This window comes from Coregonus lavaretus (genome assembly GCF_964263955.1).
Source record: "Coregonus lavaretus genome assembly, contig: HAP1_SCAFFOLD_6873, whole genome shotgun sequence".
NCBI classification, from domain to species: Eukaryota; Metazoa; Chordata; class Actinopteri; order Salmoniformes; family Salmonidae; genus Coregonus; species Coregonus lavaretus.
In genome coordinates this window covers 1-23,550 of record NW_028160710.1, presented here as the reverse complement: position 1 = coordinate 23,550, position 23,550 = coordinate 1, and the positions used below count along the sequence as shown (strand labels likewise).

Sequence of the window (23,550 nt, the reverse complement as noted above, 5' to 3'; positions counted from 1 at the left end):
ACCCCCTCCTCAGCTGCTGAACTAATACAGCACCTACACCCTCCTCAGCTGCTGAACTGATACAGCACCTACCCCCTCCTCAGCTGCTGAACTAATACAGCACCTACCCCCTCCTCAGCTGCTGAACTAATACAGCACCTACCCCCTCCTCAGCTGCTGAACTGATACAGCACCTACCCCCTCTTCAGCTGCTGAACTGATACAGCACCTACCCCCTCCTCAGCTGCTGAACTGATACAGCACCTACCCCCTCCTCAGCTGCTGAACTGATACAGCACCTACCCCCTCCTCAGCTGCTGAACTGACAGCACCTACCCCCTCCTCAGCTGCTGAACTGATACAGCACCTACCCCCTCCTCAGCTGCTGAACTGATACAGCACCTACCCCCTCCCCAGCTGCTGAACTGATACAGCACCTACCCCCTCCTCAGCTGCTGAACTGATACAGCACCTACCCCCTCCTCAGCTGCTGAACTGATACAGCACCTACCCCCTCCTCAGCTGCTGAACTAATACAGCACCTACCCCCTCCTCAGCTGCTGAACTGACAGCACCTACCCCCTCCTCAGCTGCTGAACTGACAGCACTGGATAGAACATATTAGATATATAACATATTGTCTATGGTGCTTGTTATAGATACAGAACATATTGTCTCTGGTGTCTATGGTGCTTCACTCAGCACCTTCCCCCTCCTCAGCTGCTGAACTGCATCATGGACATGGTAGAGAAGACGCGGCGTTCTCTCACCGTGCTGCGGCGCTGCCAGGAGGCCGACAGGGAGGAGCTCAACTACTGGATCAGACAATATAGCGACGCAGAGGACCTGAAGAAAGGAGCCAGCAGGACCCAGAGCAGACAGCAGAGTCCTGCAGGACAGGATAACTACACAACAGGTACAGTTGAAGTCGGAAGTTTACATACACCTTAGCCAAATACATTTAACGTCAGTTTTTCACAATTCCTGACAATTAATCCTAGTAAAAATTCCCTGTCTTAGGTCAGTTAGGATCACCACTTTATATTAAGAATGTGAAATGTCAGAATAATTGTAGAGAGAATGATTTATTTAAGCTTTTATTTCTTTCATCACATTCCCAGTGGGTCAGAAGTTTATATACACTAAATTAGTATTTGGTAGCATTGCCTTTCAATTGTTTAACTTGGGTCAAACGTTTCGGGTAGCCTCCCACAAGCTTCCCACAATAAATTGGGTGAATTTTGGCCCATTCCTCCAGACAGAGCTGGTGTAACTGAGTCAGGTTTGTAGGCCTCCTTGCTCACACACGCTTTTTCAGTTCTGCCCACTCATTTTCTATAGGATTGAGGTCAGGGCTTTGTGATGGCCACTCCAATACCTTGACTTTGTTGTCCTTAAGCCATTTTGCCACAACTTTGGAAGTATGCTTGGGGTCATTGTCCATTTGGAAGACCCATTTGCGACCAAGCTTTAACTTCCTGACTGATGTCTTGAGATGTTGCTTCAATATATCCACATAATTTTCCTTCTTCATGATGCCATCTATTTTGTGAAGTGCACCAGTCCCTCCTGCAGCAAGCACCCCCACAGCATGATGCTGCCACCCCTGTGCTTCACGGTTGGGATAGTGTTCTTCGGCTTGCAGTTGCCCCCTTTTTCCTCCAAACATAACGATGGTCTTATAGGCCAAACAGTTATATTTTTGTTTAATCAGACCAGATTATATTTCTCCAAAAAGTACGATCTTAGTCCCCATGTGCAGTTGCAAACCGTAGTCTGGCTTTTTTATGGTGGTTTTGGAGCAGTGGCTTCTTCCTTGCTGAGCGGCCTTTCAGGTTATGTCGATATACAGTGGGGAGAACAAGTATTTGATACACTGCCGATTTTGCAGGTTTTCCTACTTACAAAGCATGTAGAGGTCTGTAATTTCTATCATAGGTACACTTCAACTGTGAGAGACGGAATCTAAAACAAAAATCCAGAAAATCACATTGTATGATTTTTAAGTAATTCATTTGCATTTTATTGCATGACATAAGTATTTGATCACCTACCAACCAGTAAGAATTCCGGCTCTCACAGACCTGTTAGTTTTTCTTTAAGAAGTCCTCCTGTTCTCCACTCATTACCTGTATTAATTGCACCTGTTTGAACTCGTTACCTGTATAAAAGACACCTGTCCACACACTCAATCAAACAGACTCCAACCTCCACAACGGCCAAGACCAGAGAGCTGTGTAAGGACATCAGGGATACAATTGTAGACCTGCACAAGGCTGGGATGGGCTACAGGACAATAGGCAAGCAGCTTGGTGAGAAGGCAACAACTGTTGGCGCAATTATTAGAAAATTGAAGAAGTTCAAGATGACGGTCAATCACCCTCGGTCTGGGGCTCCATGCAAGATCTCACCTCGTGGGGCATCAATGATCATGAGGAAGGTGAGGGATCAGCCCAGAACTACACGGTCAATGACCTGAAGAGAGCTGGAACCACAGTCTCAAAGAAAACCATTAGTAACACACTACGCCGTCATGGATTAAAATCCTGCAGCGCACGCAAGGTCCCCCTGCTCAAGCCAGCGCATGTCCAGTCCCGTCTGAAGTTTGCCAATGACCATCTGGATGATCCAGAGGAGGAATGGGAGAAGGTCATGTGGTCTGATGAGACAAAAATAGAGATTTTTGGTCTAAACTCCACTCGCCGTGTTTGGAGGAAGAAGAAGGATGAGTACAACCCCAAGAACACCATCCCAACCGTGAAGCATGGAGGTGGAAACATCATTCTTTGGGGATGCTTTTCTGCAAAGGGGACAGGACGACTGCACCGTATTGAGGGGAGGATGGATGGGGCCATGTATCATGAGATCTTGGCCAACAACCTCCTTCCCTCAATAAGAGCATTGAAGATGGGTCGTGGCTGGGTCTTCCAGCATGACAACGACCCGAAACACACAGCCAGGGCAACTAAGGAGTGGCTCCGTAAGAAGCATCTCAAGGTCCTGGAGTGGCCTAGCCAGTCTCCAGACCTGAACCCAATAGAAAATATTTAGAGGGAGCTGAAAGTCCGTATTGCCCAGCGACAGCCCCGAAACCTGAAGCATCTGGAGAAGGTCTGTATGGAGGAGTGGGCCAAAATCCCTGCTGCAATGTGTGCAAACCTGGTCAAGACCTACAGGAAACGTATGATCTCTGTAATTGCAAACAAAGGTTTCTGTACCAAATATTAAGTTCTGCTTTTCTGATGTATCAAATACTTATGTCACAGTTGAAGTGTACCTATGATAAAAATTACAGACCTCTACATGCTTTGTAAGTAGGAAAACCTGCAAAATCGGCAGTGTATCAAATACTTGTTCTCCCCACTGTAGGACTCGTTTTACTGTGGATATAGATACTTTTGTACCTGTTTCCTCCAGCATCTTCACAAGGTCCTTTGCTGTTGTTCTGGGATTGATTTGCACTTTTCGCACCAAAGTACGTTCATCTCTAGGAGACAGAACGCGTCTCCTTCCTGAGCTGTATGACGGCTGCGTACTATTGTTTGTACAGATGAACGTGGTACCTTCAGGCGTTTGGAAATGGCTCCCAAGGATGAACCAGACTTGTGGAGGTCTACAGTTATTTTCCTGAGGTCTTGGCTGATTTATTTTGATTTTCCCATGATGTCAAGCAAAGAGGCACTGAGTTTGAAGGTAGGCCTTGAAGTACATCCACAGGTACACCTCCAATTGACTCAAATGATGTCAATTAGCCTATCAGAAGCTTCTAAAGCCATGACATAATTTTCTGGAATTTTCCAAGCTGTTTAAAGGCACAGTCAACTTAGTGTATGTAAATTTCTGACCCACTGGAATTGTGATACAGTGAATTATAAGTGAAATAATCTGTCTGTAAACAATTGTTGGAAAAATTACTTGTGTCATGCACAAAGTAGATGTCCTAACCGACTTGCCAAAACTATAGTTTGTTAACAAGACATGTGTGGAGTGGTTGAAAAACAAGTTTTAAGGACTCCAACCTAAGTGTATGTAAACTTCCAACTTCAACTGTATATAATTATTATTTTGGTCATTTAGCAGACACTCTTATCCAGAGCGACTTACATGAGCAATTAGGGTTAAGTGCCTTGCTTAAGGGCACATCAACAGATTTTTCACCTAGTCGGCTCGGGGATTAGAACCAGCAACCTCCCGGTTACTGGCACAACGCTCTTAACCACTGAGCTACCTGCCAACTAGTTAAATAATAAATAAATAATATGCCATTTAGAAGACGCTTTTATCCAAAGCGACTTACAGTCATGCGTGCATACATTTTTGTGTATGGGTGGTCCCGGGGATCGAACCCACTACCTTGGCGTTACAAGCGCCGTGCTCTACCAGTAGTTGACTTACGTTATAGTATAGTACCAGCTATCTGTATCACAGCAGACAGCAACACTCCAGGTATGAGACAGGGCTTGATCAATCAGTCAGTCAATCAATCAATCAATCAAACAGACACTAGATAGACAGTAGCTATCTCTGTTCCCATCCTGGTCAGGCATACACCTTTGAACATGGGTGAACAACCCTCCTGCATGACTACATGACCTTTCACTGGTGTGTTTTATCACTTGGTTGTCTGTCTGTCTGTCTACTAGTTGTCTGTCTGTCTGTCTACTAGTTGACTGGGCTGTCTGTCTGTCTGTCTTCCAGAGATTCACCGGGAGCTTCTCCACAGACCAGTGACACCCGGATACGTACCTGAAGAAATCTGGAAGAAAGCCGGTGAGCATCTCTTTCGCTCTCTCTCTCTGTCGGTCGGTCGGTCTCTCTCCCTCTCTCCCTCTCTCCCTCTCTCTCTCTCTCTCTCTCTCTCTCTCTCTCTCTCTCTGTCTCTCCCTCTCTCCCTCTCTCCCTCTCTCTCTCTCTCTCTCTCTCTCTCTCTCTCTCTCTCTCTCCCTCTCTCTCTCTCTCTCTCTCTCTCTCATTTAAATTGCTATATTGACATGAGGAAGTATTGCCAAAGCATTAATGTATACAAATATTTAAAAAAATATATATCATAATCTAAACATGGAAAATAAAAAACATGAAAAATTAACATGCTACTATTATTACTACTAAAATGAACATGCTACTATTATTACTACTAAAATGAACATGCTACTATTATTACTACTAAAATGAACATGCTACTATTATTACTACTAAAATGAACATGCTACTATTATTACTATAACTACCATAATCACTAAACTGCTATCATTACCATCATCCCAACTACCTACTATTTGGAATAATAATCACAACAACAACAACAATAATAATAATAATAATAATAATAATAATACATAGTTGGCTGGAGGATGAGCCGTAGCTCCTTCGCCCATTAGTATTTTTTTCCCCCTCTGGGTTAAATAAGATACAATTTGGAATAAATGTAGTAATTTCGGCCAATAATGAATCTCTTGGTGAGGAATATTTCTTACAGTAGATTAGAAAGTGCATCTCTGTCTCCCCTGTCGTGCAGTGACCACATATACGCTCCTCTTTGTATACGCTCCTCTTTGGGTAGCCATGTCTTTTTATGTCTGCCGGTTTCTATTGCCAATTGGTGGTCACTCAGCCTGCAGTGCTTGACTTTGTTTCTTCCGGGATCCGGTACCTCTCGCGGTATGATTGATTCATTCACTGTTCGCACTGTAGACATTCTAATAAAGCTTGGAAAAATCCAGAAAATTCTGTCACGGCTTTAGAAGCTTCTGATATGCTAATCATTTGAGTCAATTGGTGGTGTACCTGTGGATGTATTTCAAGGCCTACCTTCAAACTCAGTGCCTCATTGCTTGACATCATGGGAAAATCTAAAGGAATCAGCCAAGACCTCAGGAAAAACATTGTAGACCTCCACAAGTCTGGTTCATCCACGCCTGAAGGTACCACGTTCATCTGTACATACAATAGTATGCAAGTATAAACACCATGGGACCACGCAGCCATCATACCGCTCAGGAAGGAGACGCGTTCTGTCTCCTAGAGATGAACGTGGACGTACTTTGGTGCAAAAAGTGCTAATCAATCCCAGAACAACAGCAAAGGACCTTGTGAAGATGCTGGAGGAAACAGGTACAAAATTATCTATATCCACAGTAAAACGAGTCCTATATCGACATAACCTGAAAGGCCGCTCAGCAAGGAAGAAGTCACTGCTCCAAAACCACCATAAAAAAGCCAGACTACGGGTTGCAACTGTACATGGGGACAAAGATCGTACTTTTTGGAGAAATGTCCTCTGGTCTGATTAAACAAAAATAGAACTGTTTGGCCATAATGACCATCGTTATGTTTGGAGGAAAAAGGGGAACGCTTGCAAGCCAAAGGACACCATCCCAACCGTGAAGCACGGGGGTGGCAGAATCATGCTGTGGGGGTGCTTTGCTGCAGGAGGGACTGGTGCACTTCACAAAATAGATGGCATCATGAGGAAGGAAAATTATGTGGATATATTGAAGCAACATCTCAAGACATCAGTCAGGAAGTTAAAGCTTGGTCGCAAATGGATCTTCCAAATGGACAATGACCCCAAGCATACTTCCAAAGTTGTGGCAAAATGGCTTAAGGACAACAAAGTCAAGGTATTGGAGTGGCCATCACAAAGCCCTGACAATCCTATAGAAAGTGTGTGGGCAGAACTGAAAAAGCGTGTGCGAGCAAGGAGGCCTACAAACCTGACTCAGTTACACCTGCTCTGTCAGGAGGAATGGGCCAAAATTCACCCAACTTATTGTGGGAAGCTTGTGGAAGGCTACTCGAAACGTTTGACCCAAGTTAAACAATTGAAAGGCAATGCTACCAAATACTAATTGAGTGTATGTAAACTTCTGACCCACTGGGAATGTGATGAAAGAAATAAAAGCTTAAATAAATCATTCTCTCTACTATTATTCTGACATTTCACATTCTTAAAATAAAGTGGTGATCCTAACTTTCCTAAGACAGGTAATTTTTTACTAGGATTAAATGTCAGTAATTGTGAAAAACTAAGTTTAAATGTATTTGGCTAAGGCGTATGTAAACTTCCGACTTCAACTGTATATACCGTATATATTATTGTATATATTATTATTATTATAATACCAGTGCCAATAAATAAATTATTGTTGTAAACAAATCAATAAGAATGGAGTCAGATTAAAAAGTAAGTACAATGGAATGCAATGCAATCTGCAACACTGTAGGTGTTTCTTTTTTAAGTTTGTATGTTTGTGTGTGTGTGTGTTTTAATGGGTCTGTCTAGTCCAGTAGTCAGTATTACAGATACAGTGGTTGACACCTCTCCAATCTCTGAGAGTGTTAGTTGTTACCTCAGCATACACCTCAGTATGAAGGCTGATGATGTCAATGAAGCGTGGTGTAGACTGCATCATGTGGTGCACGACTGGTTGGACAGTGTTTTGCCAGACCCTAGCGTAGTCGTCATTGATGTGTAGAGCTGGGCTGAGTTGAGGTGGGCCTGGTAGAGCTGTGATGAGATGGCCTGGGTCTGGTTGTGCTGTGCTGTGATGGGATGTCTCTCTCTCTCTCTCTCTCTCTCTCTCTCTCTCTCTCTTTCTCTCTCTCTCTCTCTCTCTCTCCTCTTCTCTTCTCTCTCTCTCTCTCTCTCTCTCTCTCTTCTCTCTTCTCTTCTCTTCTCTTCTCTTCTATTCTATTCTCTTCTCTTCTCTCTCCTCTCTCTCTCTCTCTCTCTCTCTCTCTCTCTCTCATCTCTCTTCTCTTCTCTTCTCTTCTCTCTCTCTCTTCTCTCTCTCTCTCTCTCTCTTCACTCTCTCTCTCTCTCTCTCTCTCTCTCTCTTCTCTCTCTCTCAAGTTTTTATTGTAACATGCACAAGCACAGTGAAATGCCTTGAAAACAAAGTGAAGCTTGTTTAACCTACTCTCCTAATGCCTCATAATGTTCATCACTGGCTTTATGTACAACACTTCTACACTCCATGGGGAATAGGGTGTAATTTGGGACTCATCCCATGTCTGGCAGCTGCCCAAACCTGTTCTGAAAGCCAAGGTAGAGTGAGTGGCGGAAGCAATGGAACAAATGAATAATTTTCAGGCAGGTCAGGATGGATTATTGATGTAGCTACCTACCGGTTGATTTAATGCATCTCTCAGTCCCACAAAGGACAACTGAGCTATCTCTCTCTCTCTCTCTCTCCCTCTCTCTCTCTCTCTCTCTCTCTCTCTCAATTCAATTTCAATTTGCCAAAGCAAGTGAAGTAGATAGTAAACAAAAGTGAAATAAACAATAAATATTAACAGTAAACATTACACTCAGCAGTTCCAAAGGAATAGAGACATTTCAAATGTAACATTATTTCTATATACAGTGTTGTAACAATGTGAAAATAGTTGAAGTACAAAATGGAAAATAAATAAACATAAATATGGGTTGTATTTACAATGGTGTTTGTTCTTCACTGGTTGCCCTTTTCTTGTGGCAACAGGTCACAAATCTTGCAGCTGTGATGGCACACTGTGGTTTTTCACTGAGTAGATAAGGGAGTTTATCAAAATTGGATTTGTTTTAAAATTCTTTGTGGGTCTGTGTAATCTGAGGGAAATATGTGTCTCTAATATGGTCATACATTTGGCAGGAGGTTAGGAAGTGCAGCTCAGTTTCCACCTCATTTTGTGGGCAGTGTGCACAGCCTGTCTTCTCTTGAGAGCCAGGTCTGCCTACGGCGGCCTTTCTCAATAGCAAGGCTATGCTCACTGAGTCTGTACATAGTCAAAGATTTCCTTAAGTTTGGGTCAGTCACAGTGGTCAGGTATTCTGCCACTGTGTACTCTCTGTCTAGGGCCAAATAGCATTCCAGTTTGCTCTGTTTTTTGGTAAATGTGACTTGTTTCAGGAAACTAGGCGTATGTCGCGCGTCATTACTTCACAGGAGAGCCATTTGAACATAAACTTTTTGTTTTAATCAAAATGTGTTTTTTGGCAGAAATGCCTTCTAGAACATGAGAACTTTCATGTGCCTTGATAACAAACTTGTATGCCATCTGTAAATACGAAAACAATTATTAAATTAAGAACCTAGTTGGTTTAGCCATGGAAAAAGACAGCAATCTTCCCGGTCTACATAAGACCGAATCGAGCCGGTCGGTCACAAATTCTTTCCAATGTGTCTTGGTTGGGTCTAATTGTGTTGCTGTCCTGGGGCTCTGTGGGGTCTGCTTGTGTTTGTGAACAGAGCCCCAGGACCAGATTGCTTAGGGGACTCTTCTCCAGGGTTCATCTCTCTGTAGGTGATGGCTTTGTTATGGAAGGTTTGGGAATCGCTTCCTTTTAAGTGGTTATAGAATTTAATGTCTCTTTTCTGGATTTTGTTAATTAGCGGGTATTGGCCAAATTCTGCTCTGCATGCATTATTTGGTGTTTTACGTTGTACATGGGGGATATTTTTGCAGAATTCTGCATGCAGAGTCTCAATTTGGTGTTTGTCTCTCTCAAGTTTTTATTGTATTGTTTTTATTTTATTTTTATTGTAACATGCAGAAGTACATTGAAATGCCTTTATTGCTTGTTCTTTCCCCACAATGCAGTAATCAATATCAGTAGTACTATTAACAATAAAGAACAAGTAAAGTAGAACAAAAACACAGGAGAAGTAGAAATAAGAACAGGAGAAAGTAACTCTCCTCTCCTAGCTCCTAGAATCCTTTTCATCCATTTATCCATCTCTCTGTGACCACCGATAACTTCACAACACATCTATCTGTGACCACCGATAACGTCACAACACATCTCTCTGTGACCACCGATAACTTCACAACACATCTATCTGTGACCACCGATAACTTCACAACACATCTCTCTGTGACCACCGATAACTTCACAACACATCTCTCTGTGACACCGATAACTTCACAACACATCTCTCTGGGACCACAGATAACTTCAGAACACATCTCTCTGTGACCACCGATAACTTCACAACACATCTCTCTGTGACCACCGATAACTTCACAACACATCTCTCTGTGACCACCGATAACTTCAGAACACATTTCTCTGTGACCACCAACAACTTCACAACACATCTCTCTGTGACCACCGATAACTTCAGAACACATCTCTCTGTGACCACCGATAACTTCAGAACACATCTCTCTGTGACCACCGATAACGTCACAACACATCTCTCTGTGACCACCGATAACGTCACAACACATCTCTCTGTGACCACCGATAACTTCACAACACATCTCTCTGTGACACCGATAACTTCACAACACATCTCTCTGGGACCACAGATAACTTCAGAACACATCTCTCTGTGACCACCGATAACTTCACAACACATCTCTCTGTGACCACCGATAACTTCACAACACATCTCTCTGTGACCACCGATAACTTCAGAACACATTTCTCTGTGACCACCAACAACTTCACAACACATCTCTCTGTGACCACCGATAACTTCACAGCACATCTCTCTGTGACCACCGATAACTTCACAACACATCTCTCTGTGACCACCGATATCTTCAGAAAACATCTCTCTGTGACCACCGATAACTTCAGAACACATCTCTCTGTGACCACAGATAACTTCAGAACACATCTCTCTGTGACCACAGATAACTTCAGAACACATCTCTCTGTGACCACCGATAACTTCAGAACACATCTCTCTGTGACCACCGATAACTTCACAACACATCTCTCTGTGACCACCGATAACTTCACAACACATCTCTGTGACCACCGATAATTTCAGAACACATCTCTCTGTGACCACCGATAACTTCAGAACACATCTCTCTGTGACACCAATAACTTCACAACACATCTCTCTGTGACCACCGATAACTTCAGAACAAGGCTGACTACAATTACAAAGTTGCCAATGTCTTTGCAATTGATACAAACAAGTGACATATAAAAAGATGCTTCAAATGAAAACCGAGATGACTACATTAAAATATAAACAGTAGGCTATAGTTTTATTTCAATCATATTGAAATACATTTCATGTTCAATAAATTGAGTTCTATTTTGCTACTTGTAGGCTACTGTCTGTCATTTGTCTTAATATACACTGAGTGTACAAAACATTAGGAACACCTGCTCTTTCCATGACATAGACTGACCAGGTGAATCCAGGTGAAAGCTATGATCCCTTATTGATGTCACCTGTTAAATCCTCTTCAATCAGTGTAAATGAAGGGGAGGAGACAGGTTAAACAAATATTTTTAAACCTTGAGACAATTTAGACATGGATTGTGTGTGTGCCATTCAGAGGGTGAATGGGCAAGACACAATATTTAAGTGTCTTTGAACGGGGTATGGTAGTAGGTGCCAGGCGCACCAGTTTGTGTCAAGAACTGCAACGCTGCTGGGTTTTTCACGCTCAACAGTTTCCCGTGTATCAAGAATGGTCCACCAACTTGACACAACTGTGGGAAACATTGGAGTGGGTCAGCATCCCTGTGGAACGATTTCGACACCTTGTAGTCCATACCCCGGCGAATTGAGGCTGTTCTGAGGGCAAAAGGGCGTGAAACTCAATATTAGGAAGGAGTTCCTAATGTTTTGTACACTCAGTGTATTTATAGAGTTCAGTCCTTTTCAGGAGTCCAGATAATTTATTTATAAATCCCATCATTGAATGGTTCAGTAGTTGGGTTTCCTAAGGGACTCCATAGAACATCATAGCTGACCTAAGTTGTGAATATAGAAAAAAGGATTTGCCTGGTAATGTGTATGTATATTTCAAATCTTGGAATGTTATCATACCATTACTGTCCATGATATCAGTAAGGACACGGTTCCAAAGTTGGACCACTGGGGATGCAAAAGGCCGCCCTCCAGATTGCAAGGCATTATTGTGAGATATTGGAGTATAGGCACGCCATTTTGATTCCCAGTTACTTTGTTTTAAAATGTTGCACCAAATTAAAATTGTGTGAGTAATAATAGGACCAAAGCGTAATTTACATTGTTTAAGGGATATATCAGTGGAGACCACCTCTTCCAGGAGACACCATATTACATTGTTTAAGGGATATATCAGTGGAGACCACCTCTTCCAGGGCAATAGGAGACACCATATTACATTGTTTAAGGGATATATCAGTGGAGACCACCTCTTCCAGGGCAATAGGAGACACCATATTACATTGTTTAAGGGATATATCAGTGGAGACCACCTCTTCCAGGGCAATATGAGACACCATATTTCTCTCAATACTCAGCCAGGGGGCAGAAGAGTCATGTTTAAACCAATTTCAGATGGGGCGAAATGCTAGGGCCTGGAAATTCAATTTAAAGTTTGGTACAGATAGTTCTTGTACAGTGAGGGAAAAAGTATTTGATCCCCTGCTGATGTTGTACGTTGCCCACTGACAAAGAAATGATCAGTCTATAATTTTAATGGTAGGTTTATTTGAAGAGTGAGAGACAGAATAACAACAAAAAAATCCAGAAAAATGCATGTCAAAAATGTTATAAATTGATTTGCTTTTAATGAGGGAAATAAGTATTTGACCCCTCTGCAAAACATGACTTAGTACTTGGTGGCAAAACCCTTGTTGGCAATCACAGAGGTCAGACGTTTCTTGTAGTTGGCCACCAGGTTTGCACACATCTCAGGAGGGATTTTGTTCCACTCCTCTTTGCAGATCTTCTCCAAATCATTAAGGTTTCGAGGCTGACATTTGGCAACTCGAACCTTCAGCTCCCTCCACATATTTTCTATGGGATTAAGGTCTGGAGACTGGCTAGGCCACTCCAGGACCTTAATGTGCTTCTTCTTGAGCCACTCCTTTGATGCCTTGGCCGTGTGTTTTGGGTCATTGTCATGCTGGAATACCCATCCACGACCCATTTTCAATGCCCTGGCTGAGGGAAGGAGGTACTCACCCAAGATTTGACGGTACATGGCCCTGTCCATCGTCCCTTTGATGCGGTGAAGTTGTCCTGTCCCCTTAGCAGAAAAACACCCCCAAAGCATAATGTTTCCACCTGTGTGGCATAATGTTTGACGGTGGGGATGGTGTTCTTGGGGTCATAGGCAGCTTTCCTCCTCCTCCAAACACGGCGATTTGAGTTGATGCCAAAGAGCTCGATTTTGGTCTCATCAGACCACAACACTTTCAGCCAGTTCTCCTCTGAATCATTCAGATGTTCATTGGCAAACTTCAGACGGGCCTGTATATGTGCTTTCTTGAGCAGGGGGACCTTGCTGGCGCTGCAGGATTTCAGTCCTTCACGGCGTAGTGTGTTACCAATTGTTTTCTTGGTGACTATGGTCCCAGCTGCCTTGAGATCATTGACAAGATCCTCTCGTGTAGTTCTGGGCTGATTCCTCACTGTTCTCATGATCATTGCAACTCCACGAGGTGAGATCTTGCATGGAGCCCGAGGCCGAGGAAGATTGACAGTTATTTTGTGTTTCTTCCATTTGCGAATAATCGCACCAACTGTTGTCACCTTCTCACCAAGCTGCTTGGCGATGGTCTTGTAGCCCATTCCAGCCTTGTGTAGGTCTACAATCTTGTCCCTGACATCCTTGGAGATCTCTTTGGTCTTGGCCATGGTGGAGAGTTTGGAATCTGATTGATTGATTGCTTCTGTGGCCAGGTGTCTTTTATACAGGTAACAAACTGAGATTAGGAGCACTCCCTTTAAGAGTGTGCTCCTAATCTCAGCTCGTTACCTGTATAAAAGACACCTGGAAGCCAGAAATCGTTCTAATTGAGAGGGGGTCAAATACTTATTTCCCTCATTAAACTGCAAATCAATTTATAACATTTTTGACATGCGTTTTTCTGGATTTTTTTGTTGTTATTCTGTCTCTCACTGTTAAAATAAACCTACCATTAAAATTATAGACTTTATCATTTCTTTGTCAGTGGGCAAATGTACAAAATCAGCAGGGGATCAAATACTTTTTTCCCTCACTGTATGTCTTTCCCTCTTTGTAAATATATACATTTGATCAGAGATCGTTTACGTTTCCATATGCATTTTGAAATTGGACTATGAATTTTATCCCAATAGCCAGCAGTGGTGTAAAGTACTTAAGTAAAAATACTTTAAAGTACATATTTAAGTAGTTTTTTGGGGTATCTGTACTTAAGTATTTATATTTTTGCCCACTTTTACTTTTTACTAAAGAAATAAAATGTACTTTTTAATCCATACATTTTCCCTGACACTCAAAAGTACTCGTTACATTTTGACACAATATGGTCCAATTCACGCACTTATCAAGAGAACATCCCTGGTCATCCCTACTGCCTCTGATCTGGTGGACTCACTAAACACAAGTGCTTCATTTGTAAATTTTGTCTGAGTGTTGGAGTGTGCCTCTGGCTATCTGTAAATAAAAAACAAAAATAAAATTGTGCCATCTGGTTTGCTTAATATAAGGAATTAGAAATGATGTATACTTTTACCTGTGATACTTAGGTATATTTTAGCAATTCCATTTACTTTTGTTACTTAAGTATAATTTCAACCAAATACTTTTACTCAAGTAGTATCTTACTAGTTGACTTTTACTTTTAATTGAGTCTTTTTCTATTAAAGAGTCGTTACTTTTATATGACAATTGAGTACTTTTTCCACCACTGATAGCCAGTAGGGGGAGCCATGGGAAGCATTGAACTACAGACATTCAGCCGTGGCAATATATTGACTTTGACAAAATATATTCTGTCATTTAAAGCACCTGGGATATTATTCCATCGACTGATGTTGGATTGAATTGATTTGAGCCTTCTGTTAAAGTTTCTGTCAATGGTTTTATCTAAAGAAGGAAATACATATCTACTCCCAAATATTTAAAATGGGAAACAATTGGGATTCAATAAGTAGAGATGGAGTCCTCCATCGGGGTCTTGAGAGGCAGTGGAGCTGATTTGGATAGATACATTTTATAACTTAAGGTGAAGCTGATCTTCAATGTGTTTGGGAGCGATTGAGATACATTGTCTAAATACAGTTAAGTATTGTCTGTGCATAATGAGATTAAATTATCAGCAGATTTTAGTTGGTGTTATTTCCTTCGATTGACAAATTGCCAGATGTTCCATGGATAATAAGATTTGCGAAGATGAAATTGGATCGCCTTGCTGCTGCTTCTAGTGATTCTGAATGGAGCAGAGCAGATATTGCCATGAGAGCACCAAGTGTTACTGTGTGATCAAGCTCTCCGTAGCTGATGTGATCAAGACCTTTAAACAGGTCAACATTCACAAGGCCACGGGGCCAGACGGATTACCAGGACGTTTCAAGCAGACCACCTAAATGACTACCGTCCCATAGCACTCACGTCTGTAGCCATGAAGTGCTTTGAAAGGCTGGTCATGGCTCACATCAACACCATCATCCCGGAAACACTAGACCCACTCCAATCCGCATTCCGCCCCAACAGATCCACAGATGACGCAATATCAATCGCACTCCACACTGCCCTTTCCCACCTGGACAAAAGGAACACCTATATGAGAATGCTGTTCATTGACTACAGCTCAGTGTTCAACACCATAGTGCCCTCAAAGCTCATCACTAAGCTAAGGACCCTGGGACTAAACACCTCCCTCTGCAACTGGATCCTGGACTTCCTGACGGGCCGCCCCCAGGTGGTAAGGGTAGGTAACAACACATCTGCCACGCTGATCCTCAACACGGGGGCCCTTCAGGGGTGCGTGCTCAGTCCCCTCCTGTACTCCCTGTTCACCCATGACTGCATGGCCAGGCACGACTCCAACACCATCATTAAGTTTGCCGATGACACAACAGTGGTAGGCCTGATCACCGACAACGATGAGAAAGCCTATAGGGAGGAGGTCAGAGACCTGGCAGTGTGGTGCCAGGACAACAACCTCTCCCTCAACGTGATCAAGACAAAGGAGATGATTGTGGACTACAGGAAAAGGAGGGCCGAACAGGCCCCCATTAACATCGACGGGGCTGTAGTGGAGCGGGTCGAAAGTTCCTTGGTGTCCACATCACCAACAAACTATCATGGTCCAAGCACACTAAGACAGTTGTGAAGAGGGCACGACAAAGCCCCCTCAGGAGACTGAAAAGATTTAGCATGGGTCCTCAGATCCTCAAAATGTTCTAAAGCTGCACCATCGAGAGCATCCTGACCGGTTGCATCACCGCCTGGTATGGCAACTGCTCGGCATCTGACCGCACGGCACTACAGAGGGTAGTGCGTACGGCCCAGTACATCACTGCTGCCAAGCTTCCTGCCATCCAGGACCTATATACTAGGCGGTGTCAGAGGAAGGCCCAAAAAATTGTCAAAGACTCCAGTCACCCAAGTCATAGACCAGGGCTGCCCAACCCTCTTCCTGTCGATCTAACGTCCTGTGGGTTTTCAGTCCAACCCTCATTTAATACACCTGATTCTATTTATTAGCTGCTCAACAAGACCTTCACTGGCTGAATCAGATACGCTAAATTAGGGTTGGACTGAAAACCTACAGGACGGTAGATCTCCAGGAAGAGGGTTGGGCAGCCCTGTCATAGACTGTTCTCTCTGCTACCGCACGCCAAGTCTAGGTCCAAAGGCTCCTTAACAGCTTCTACCCCCAAGCCATAAGACTCCTGAACATCTAATCAAATGGCCATCCGGACTATTTACATTGACACTTCCCCCCCTTTTGTTTTTACACTGCTGCTACTCGCTGTTTATTATCTATGCATAGTCACTTTACCCCTATGTCACGTTCGTTGAGTACAGGATTGGACCAAGGTGTAGCGTGGAATGCATACATGTTTATTATTAAAGTTAACACATGACAAAACAACAAAAGCAACGTAACGTGAAGCTCACAATGGCTACACACACACAAGCCAAACAAGTGTCAAGATCCCACAACTAAGGTAGACAAAATGGCTGCCTAAGTATGATCCCCAATCAGAGACAATGATCAACAGCTGGTGCGGACTCCGGCCGCAAAACCTAACCTAACAGGGGAGGGACCAGGTGGGCATCTAGCCTCGGTGGCGGCTCCGGCTCCGGGCGTGACGTCCTCTCCCTTACTGCCTCCCCGTTGCACCCCTGGTCCGGTCTGGACCTCGGCGCGATGTTTCCCCTCTCAGTCCTCCCACGATGCACCAAGCCCTGTCTGGACCCTGGTGTGGGAGGCCCCGACCCTGGAGAGGGGTTGACGTCTGGTTCTGGAGTGGAGCCGCTGACCGGAGCTGAACTAGACCCCGGTGGAGCGGACTGCTCTGGCTCCGGACTGGAGCAGCTGACCAGGGCTGGACTAGGCACCGGTAGAGCGGACTGCACTGGCACTGGAGTGGAGCCGCTGACCGGAGCTGAACTGGACCCCGGTGGAGCGGACTGCTTTGGCTCTGGACTGGAGCAGCTGACCAGAGCTGGACTGGGCACCGGTGGAGCGGACTTCTCTGGTCTGGTGCGAGGAGCAGTAACGGGCCGTACCGGACTGGGAACACGCACCACTGGTTTGGTGCGAGGAGCAGTAACGGGCTGTGCCGGACTGGGAACACGCACCACTGGTTTGGTGCGGGGAGCAGGTACGGGCTGTGCCGGACTGGGAACACGCACCACTGGTTGGTTTGACGTACCAGGCTAGGGAGGCGCACTAGTGACACAGTGTGTAGAACCAGAGCAGGATATACTGGACCGTGGAGGCGTACTGGAGGTCTGGAGTGTACAGCTGGCACAACCCGTCCTGGCTGAATGCCCACTTTCGCACGACACGTGCGGGGCGCTGGCACAGGACGCACTGGGCTGAGAAAGCGCACTGGCGACACAGTGCGTATCTCCGCATAACTTGGTTCCTCAATGAACACACGCTCCTTCTGTTGCCTGGCCAGCTCCTCTCTCCATGCATCCACTAAATCCTTCTCACTATGGGCCTCCTGCAGCGCCTCCTTTTGAAGGGAGCTCTCCTGCTCTATTCTCCCTATCAGCCCCCGTAATGTGGTGGCCTCCTCTCTCAAACTGCTGATCCGCAGGTCTTGGAGGACCTCTACAATAGCGGCCTCCTCCTCTACAGTCAGCCCTTTCACGGCCTCCTGCTGCTTCGTCGACCACCTGGTGTGCCCCCCCAAACATTTTCTTGGGGTTGCCTCTCGGGTCTCCTTCGTCGATTCGCATTTTGGAGTCGCCGTCTTTTCTCCCTCGCTGCCTCTGTTTGCTCCCACGGAAGGCGATCCATCATCATCACCATCCTGGATCTCTTCCCATGTCCATGATCCTTTTCCTTCCAGTATCTCCTCCCATGTCCAGGTTTCTTCCTTTTCCTGGACACGCTGCTTGGTCCATTGGTGTTGGGATCTTCTGTCACGTTCGTTGAGTACAGGATTGGACCAAGGTGCAGCGTGGAATGCATACATGTTTATTAACTAGGTAAACACACGACAAAACAACAAAAGCAACGTGACGTGAAGCTCACAATGGCTACACACACACACACAAGCCAAACAAGAGTCAAGATCCCACAACATAGGTAGGCAAAATGGCTGCCTAAGTATGATCCCCAATCAGAGACAATGATCGACAGCTGCCTCTGATTGGGAACCACACCCGGCCAACATAGATCTATACATACTAGATCATACACATAGAAACTCACACCCCTCTGTTGGGGTGGTATGCATATTGGAGTGGGTCTAGAGTGTCTGGGATGATGGAGATGTGTGCCATAACAAGCCTTTCAAAGTGCTACAGGGCGGTAGTCATTGTGGCATGAAGCCTTAGAGTTCTTGGGAACAGGAATGATGGTGGTCATCTTGAGACGTGGGGATTACAGACTGGGACAAGGAGAGGTTGGAAATGACCGTGAAGATGCCTGCCAGCTGTTCTGTTCTGACCGTGAAGATGCCTGCCAGCTGTTCTGTTCTGACCGTGAAGATGCCTGCCAGCTGTTCTGTTCTGACCGTGAAGATGCCTGCCAGCTGTTCTGACCGTGAAGATGCCTGCCAGCTGTTCTGACCATGAAGATGCCTGCCAGCTGTTCTGTTCTGACCGTGAAGATGCCTGCCAGCTGTTCTGACCGTGAAGATGCCTGCCAGCTGTTCTGCGCATGCTTTGAGAACACGCCCTCAGTGTTAATCCAGGGCTTTTGATTGGTGAAGCAGCGAACCTTTACTGTGGGGACAACGTCGGCGATACATTTACTAATGAAGCCGGTGACTGAGGTGATGCTATCGGCGCAGTCCCAGAACATATTCCACTCAGCACTAGCAAAGCAGTCCCAGAACATATTCCATTCAGCACTAGCAAAGCAGTCCCAGAACATATTCCACTCAGCACTAGCAAAGCAGTCCCAGAACAAATTCCACTCAGCACTAGCAAAGCAGTCCCAGAACATATTCCACTCAGCACTAGCAAAGCAGTCCCAGAACATATTCCACTCAGCACTAGCAAAGCAGTCCCAGAACATATTCCACTCAGCACTAGCAAAGCAGTCCCAGAACATATTCCACTCAGCACTAGCAAAGCAGTCCCAGAACATATTCCACTCAGCACTAGCAAAGCAGTCCCAGAACATATTCCACTCAGCACTAGCAAAGCAGTCCCAGAACATATTCCACTCAGCACTAGCAAAGCAGTCCCAGAACATATTCCACTCAGCACTAGCAAAGCAGTCCCAGAACATATTCCACTCAGCACTAGCAAAGCAGTCCCAGAACATATTCCACTCAGCACTAGCAAAGCAGTCCCAGAACATATTCCACTCAGCACTAGCAAAGCAGTCCCAGAACATATTCCACTCAGCACTAGCAAAGCAGTCCCAGAACATATTCCACTCAGCACTAGCAAAGCAGTCCCAGAACATATTCCACTCAGCACTAGCAAAGCAGTCCCAGAACATATTCCACTCAGCACTAGCAAAGCAGTCCCAGAACATATTCCACTCAGCACTAGCAAAGCAGTCCCAGAACATATTCCACTCAGCACTAGCAAAGCAGTCCCAGAACATATTCCACTCAGCACTAGCAAAGCAGTCCCTCCCTCCAGGTAGTTGAAGTCATATGTACATGTGGGTAGAGTTAAAGTGACTGTGCATAAATAATTAACAGAGTAGCAGCAGCGTAAAAAGATGGGGGGGGGGGGGGGCAGTGCAGATAGTCCGGGTAGCCATGATTAGCTGTTCAGGAGTCTTATGTCTTGGGGGTAGAAGCTGTTGAGAAGTCTTTTGGACCTAGACTTGGCACTCCGGTACCGCTTACCGTGCGGTAGCAGAGAGAACAGTCTTTGACTAGGGTGGCTGGAGTCTTTGACAATTTTGAGGGCCTTCCTCTGACACCGCCTGGTATAGAGGTCCTGGATGGCAGGAAGCTTGGCCCCAGTGATGTACTGGGCCGTACGCACTACCCTCTGTAGTGCCTTGCGGTCGGAGGCCAAGCAGTTGCCATACCAGGCGGTGATTTGTTCATTAAAATATCTATCTTTTAAACCAGAGTGGTTATTTTTTTCATTAAAATATCTATATTTTTCAACCAGAGTGGTGATCTGTTCTGTTTGAGGAGTTACTGGTAGGTAATAGATAGACCCTGAGGTCATTGTAGTTCTTTTACACTCAGATATTATTAACCCACAGTTACAGAGATTATTAACCCACAGTTACAGAGATTATTAACCCACAGTTACAGAGATTATTAACCCACAGTTACAGAGATTATTAACCCACAGTTACAGAGAGGATTAACCCACAGTTACAGAGATTATTAACCCACAGTTACAGAGAGGATTAACCCACAGTTACAGAGATTATTAACCCACAGTTACAGAGAGGATTAACCCACAGTTACAGAGATTATTAACCCACAGTTACAGAGAGGATTAACCCACAGTTACAGAGATTATTAACCCACAGTTACAGAGATTATTAACCCACAGTTACCGAGATTATTAACCCACAGTTACAGAGAGGATTAACCCACAGTTACAGAGATTATTAACCCACAGTTACAGAGAGGATTAACCCACAGTTACATAGATTATTAACCCACAGTTACAGAGAGGATTAACCCTTCAGTTACAGAGATTATTAACCCACAGTTACAGAGAGTATTAACCCACAGTTACAGAGAGTATTAACCCACAGTTACAGAGATTATTAACCCACAGTCAGTGTCCCGTTCTTCTGAATCCCTTTGGTTGACCGAGCATGATGGGAATAGACCCTCAGTCAGCAGCCAGGAACATGTAATAGACATTTAAGCTGAATTGAGCATCGGCCTCGGAGACTCAACTACCGCTCTCCTTTTTTCCTTAGATTGATATCATCTGTAGTCTTTTGTGTACGTACCAAATGACACCCTATTCCCTACACAGTGCACTACCCTATGGGCCCTGGTCAAAAGTAGTGCAGTGTATAGGGAATAGGGTGCCATTTGGAATGCAACCTTTATGTAATCAAAGGCCTATGCACAAGGGTTATATATCAAATTGCGCCAGAGTGATTTCCATGACTCCACTAAAATCTCAATGCACTAAAACCCCCCTGGTTTAACAATTTAATTCAATCACAATGAAAGATGTCCTTCGCTTTTAAAATACCCTACATTTGGCTGAGCTTGTGAACTTGTGCGCATAGGTTTGTGGACATCTGGTTCAATATATGCAGAATTGGCCTCTATTTGAATGAATCACACTGAAAGACACTGAATTATATAGGTATCATCTTCAACATGGTATTTGCAATTTCTTGTCCTCCCCTGTTCTCAACAATACATAATATTACTTTTTGAGAGTATTAGGCTCACAAACATATTTCTCCAGTGATTGCTATAGAGGACTGCAAAATAGGATTTCTATACAATGGAGGACTGGCAAACAACACATCTGTTGGAGCTGAGTTAAATGTTTACAGTCAGTGATAAATATTCAGGCACCATGCACACACACATACACATACACACCATGCACAATGTCCTCCTTCTCCTCCTCCTCCTCCTCCTCCTCCTCCTCTCCTCCTCCTCCTCCTCCTCCTCTCTCCTCCTCCTCCTCCTCCTCTGCTCTGCTGTGCCATTGGGAGCAAAATAGAAATGCATAATTTAAATATAAATTGCCTGATTTACATTCACAATTAGTCAATTTACAGCCTTGGTGGAGGCAATAACCGCCACCTCGCTTCTGACATTCAGCTGGAAATACTGGAATTCCGCTGCAGTCTGATGTATTTAAATTGACCACATGTTTAAGGCTAGACAATGTGCCAGCGTCAAATGCTAGACAATGTGCCAGCGTCAAATGAGCTGAACGTGTATCTGCTACATTTGGAATTAAAATACATTTGAATGAGATTACTTTAGATGAATGACCTTATGCTGTCACGTGGTAGTTATACATTGAAAAGCCAAAACAAAAGTATCAGATGTTTTGATCTTCTGGTTTACATCTTTATCTTCATCTTTATCTTCATCTTTACTCATCTTTATCAAACGCAGAAATCATCTGTCCAATTATGTACGCATGTAAACCAAGACATCATGCATCCTCTCTCTAGTGATCAAACCAATTAAACATCACAGAATTACGCTTTTTTTTTGTAAAAGAGTATAGTAATTAGTCTTGCATATGGAACGTAATTAGATAGTAAATAGCCTACAGTGAATGTACCTCACAGCGGACATTGTTAATGAAAGTCTGCTTTATAAAGCCTGATCACACAAAATAAGATAACATACATGTGACTAATACGAGTCGAGGTCTGCTAGGATGCTCAGATGCAATATTGTTGTTACTTGATGAAAAAGGATCTCCACTCTTGAGGAGTAACTTCATACCAGGGTTGGGGTTAATTTCATTTCCAAGTCAGACAATTCAGGAAGTGCCCATTATTTTCTATGATAATTTTTCATTTCATGAATAAAATTCTGTGTATTTTAGTGTTTGTCTGGGTGGCTGTGTGCTGACTGGGTCCTTGAGGATATCTCTGAATGTGTTTCAGAAGAGGCTGTGAATGAGGTGAAGCGCCAGCCATGTCAGAGCTCCAGAAGGGTTAGGATTAGGAGGTTAGGGTTAGGGGCTGGTTGGATGGGTCCTTGAGGATATCTCTGAATGTGTTTCAGAAGAGGCTGTGAATGAGGTGAAGCGCCAGGCCATGTCAGAGCTCCAGAAGGCAGTGTCAGAGGCAGAGAAGAAGGCCCATGAGATGATCAGCACGGAGCGGTCCAACATGGAGCGTATGGTGGCAGAAGCCCAGAGACAAGCAGCGGAGGACGCACTGACTGTCATCAACCAGCAGGAGGACTCCAGCGAGGTAGGACACACTTTATTGATCTACTAGGTATCAGAATGTATTATTGATCTACTAGGTACCAGAATGTATTATTTATCATTGATTTATTATGTACCAGAATTCATTTATCATTGATTTATTATACCAGTATTTTGAAAAATACCTTTCTGATCTTATTATCATATTAGTGGTAATATCTTTGGAAGATTTCATATCTTCAAATAATGGGGGATATTACGGGGATTTTGCCCAATATCCTGGAGTCGAGACTCATGAAACATGAAACAGGATATAGCCTACATCAGTTTAAGGAGAAATGAAACATGAAATAATCCCTTGCC

The 23,550-nt window shown here is 44.1% G+C and overlaps 1 protein-coding gene across 1 annotated transcript in view; it reads left to right on the top strand.

The window, feature by feature from the left end:
• The window catches only part of LOC311121521 (protein CBFA2T1-like), a gene marked incomplete at both ends in the record, with an annotated part of 28,761 nt that extends 5,531 nt beyond the window's left edge, over positions 1-23,230 (top strand). Inside the window, 3 exons of the mRNA XM_084196001.1 lie at positions 700-895; positions 4,678-4,749; positions 23,040-23,230. Of these exons, the coding sequence (XP_084052127.1) occupies positions 700-895; positions 4,678-4,749; positions 23,040-23,230 (459 nt within the window). The remainder of the gene's footprint in view (positions 1-699; positions 896-4,677; positions 4,750-23,039) is intronic.
• Between the last annotated feature and the right edge of the window lie 320 nt (positions 23,231-23,550).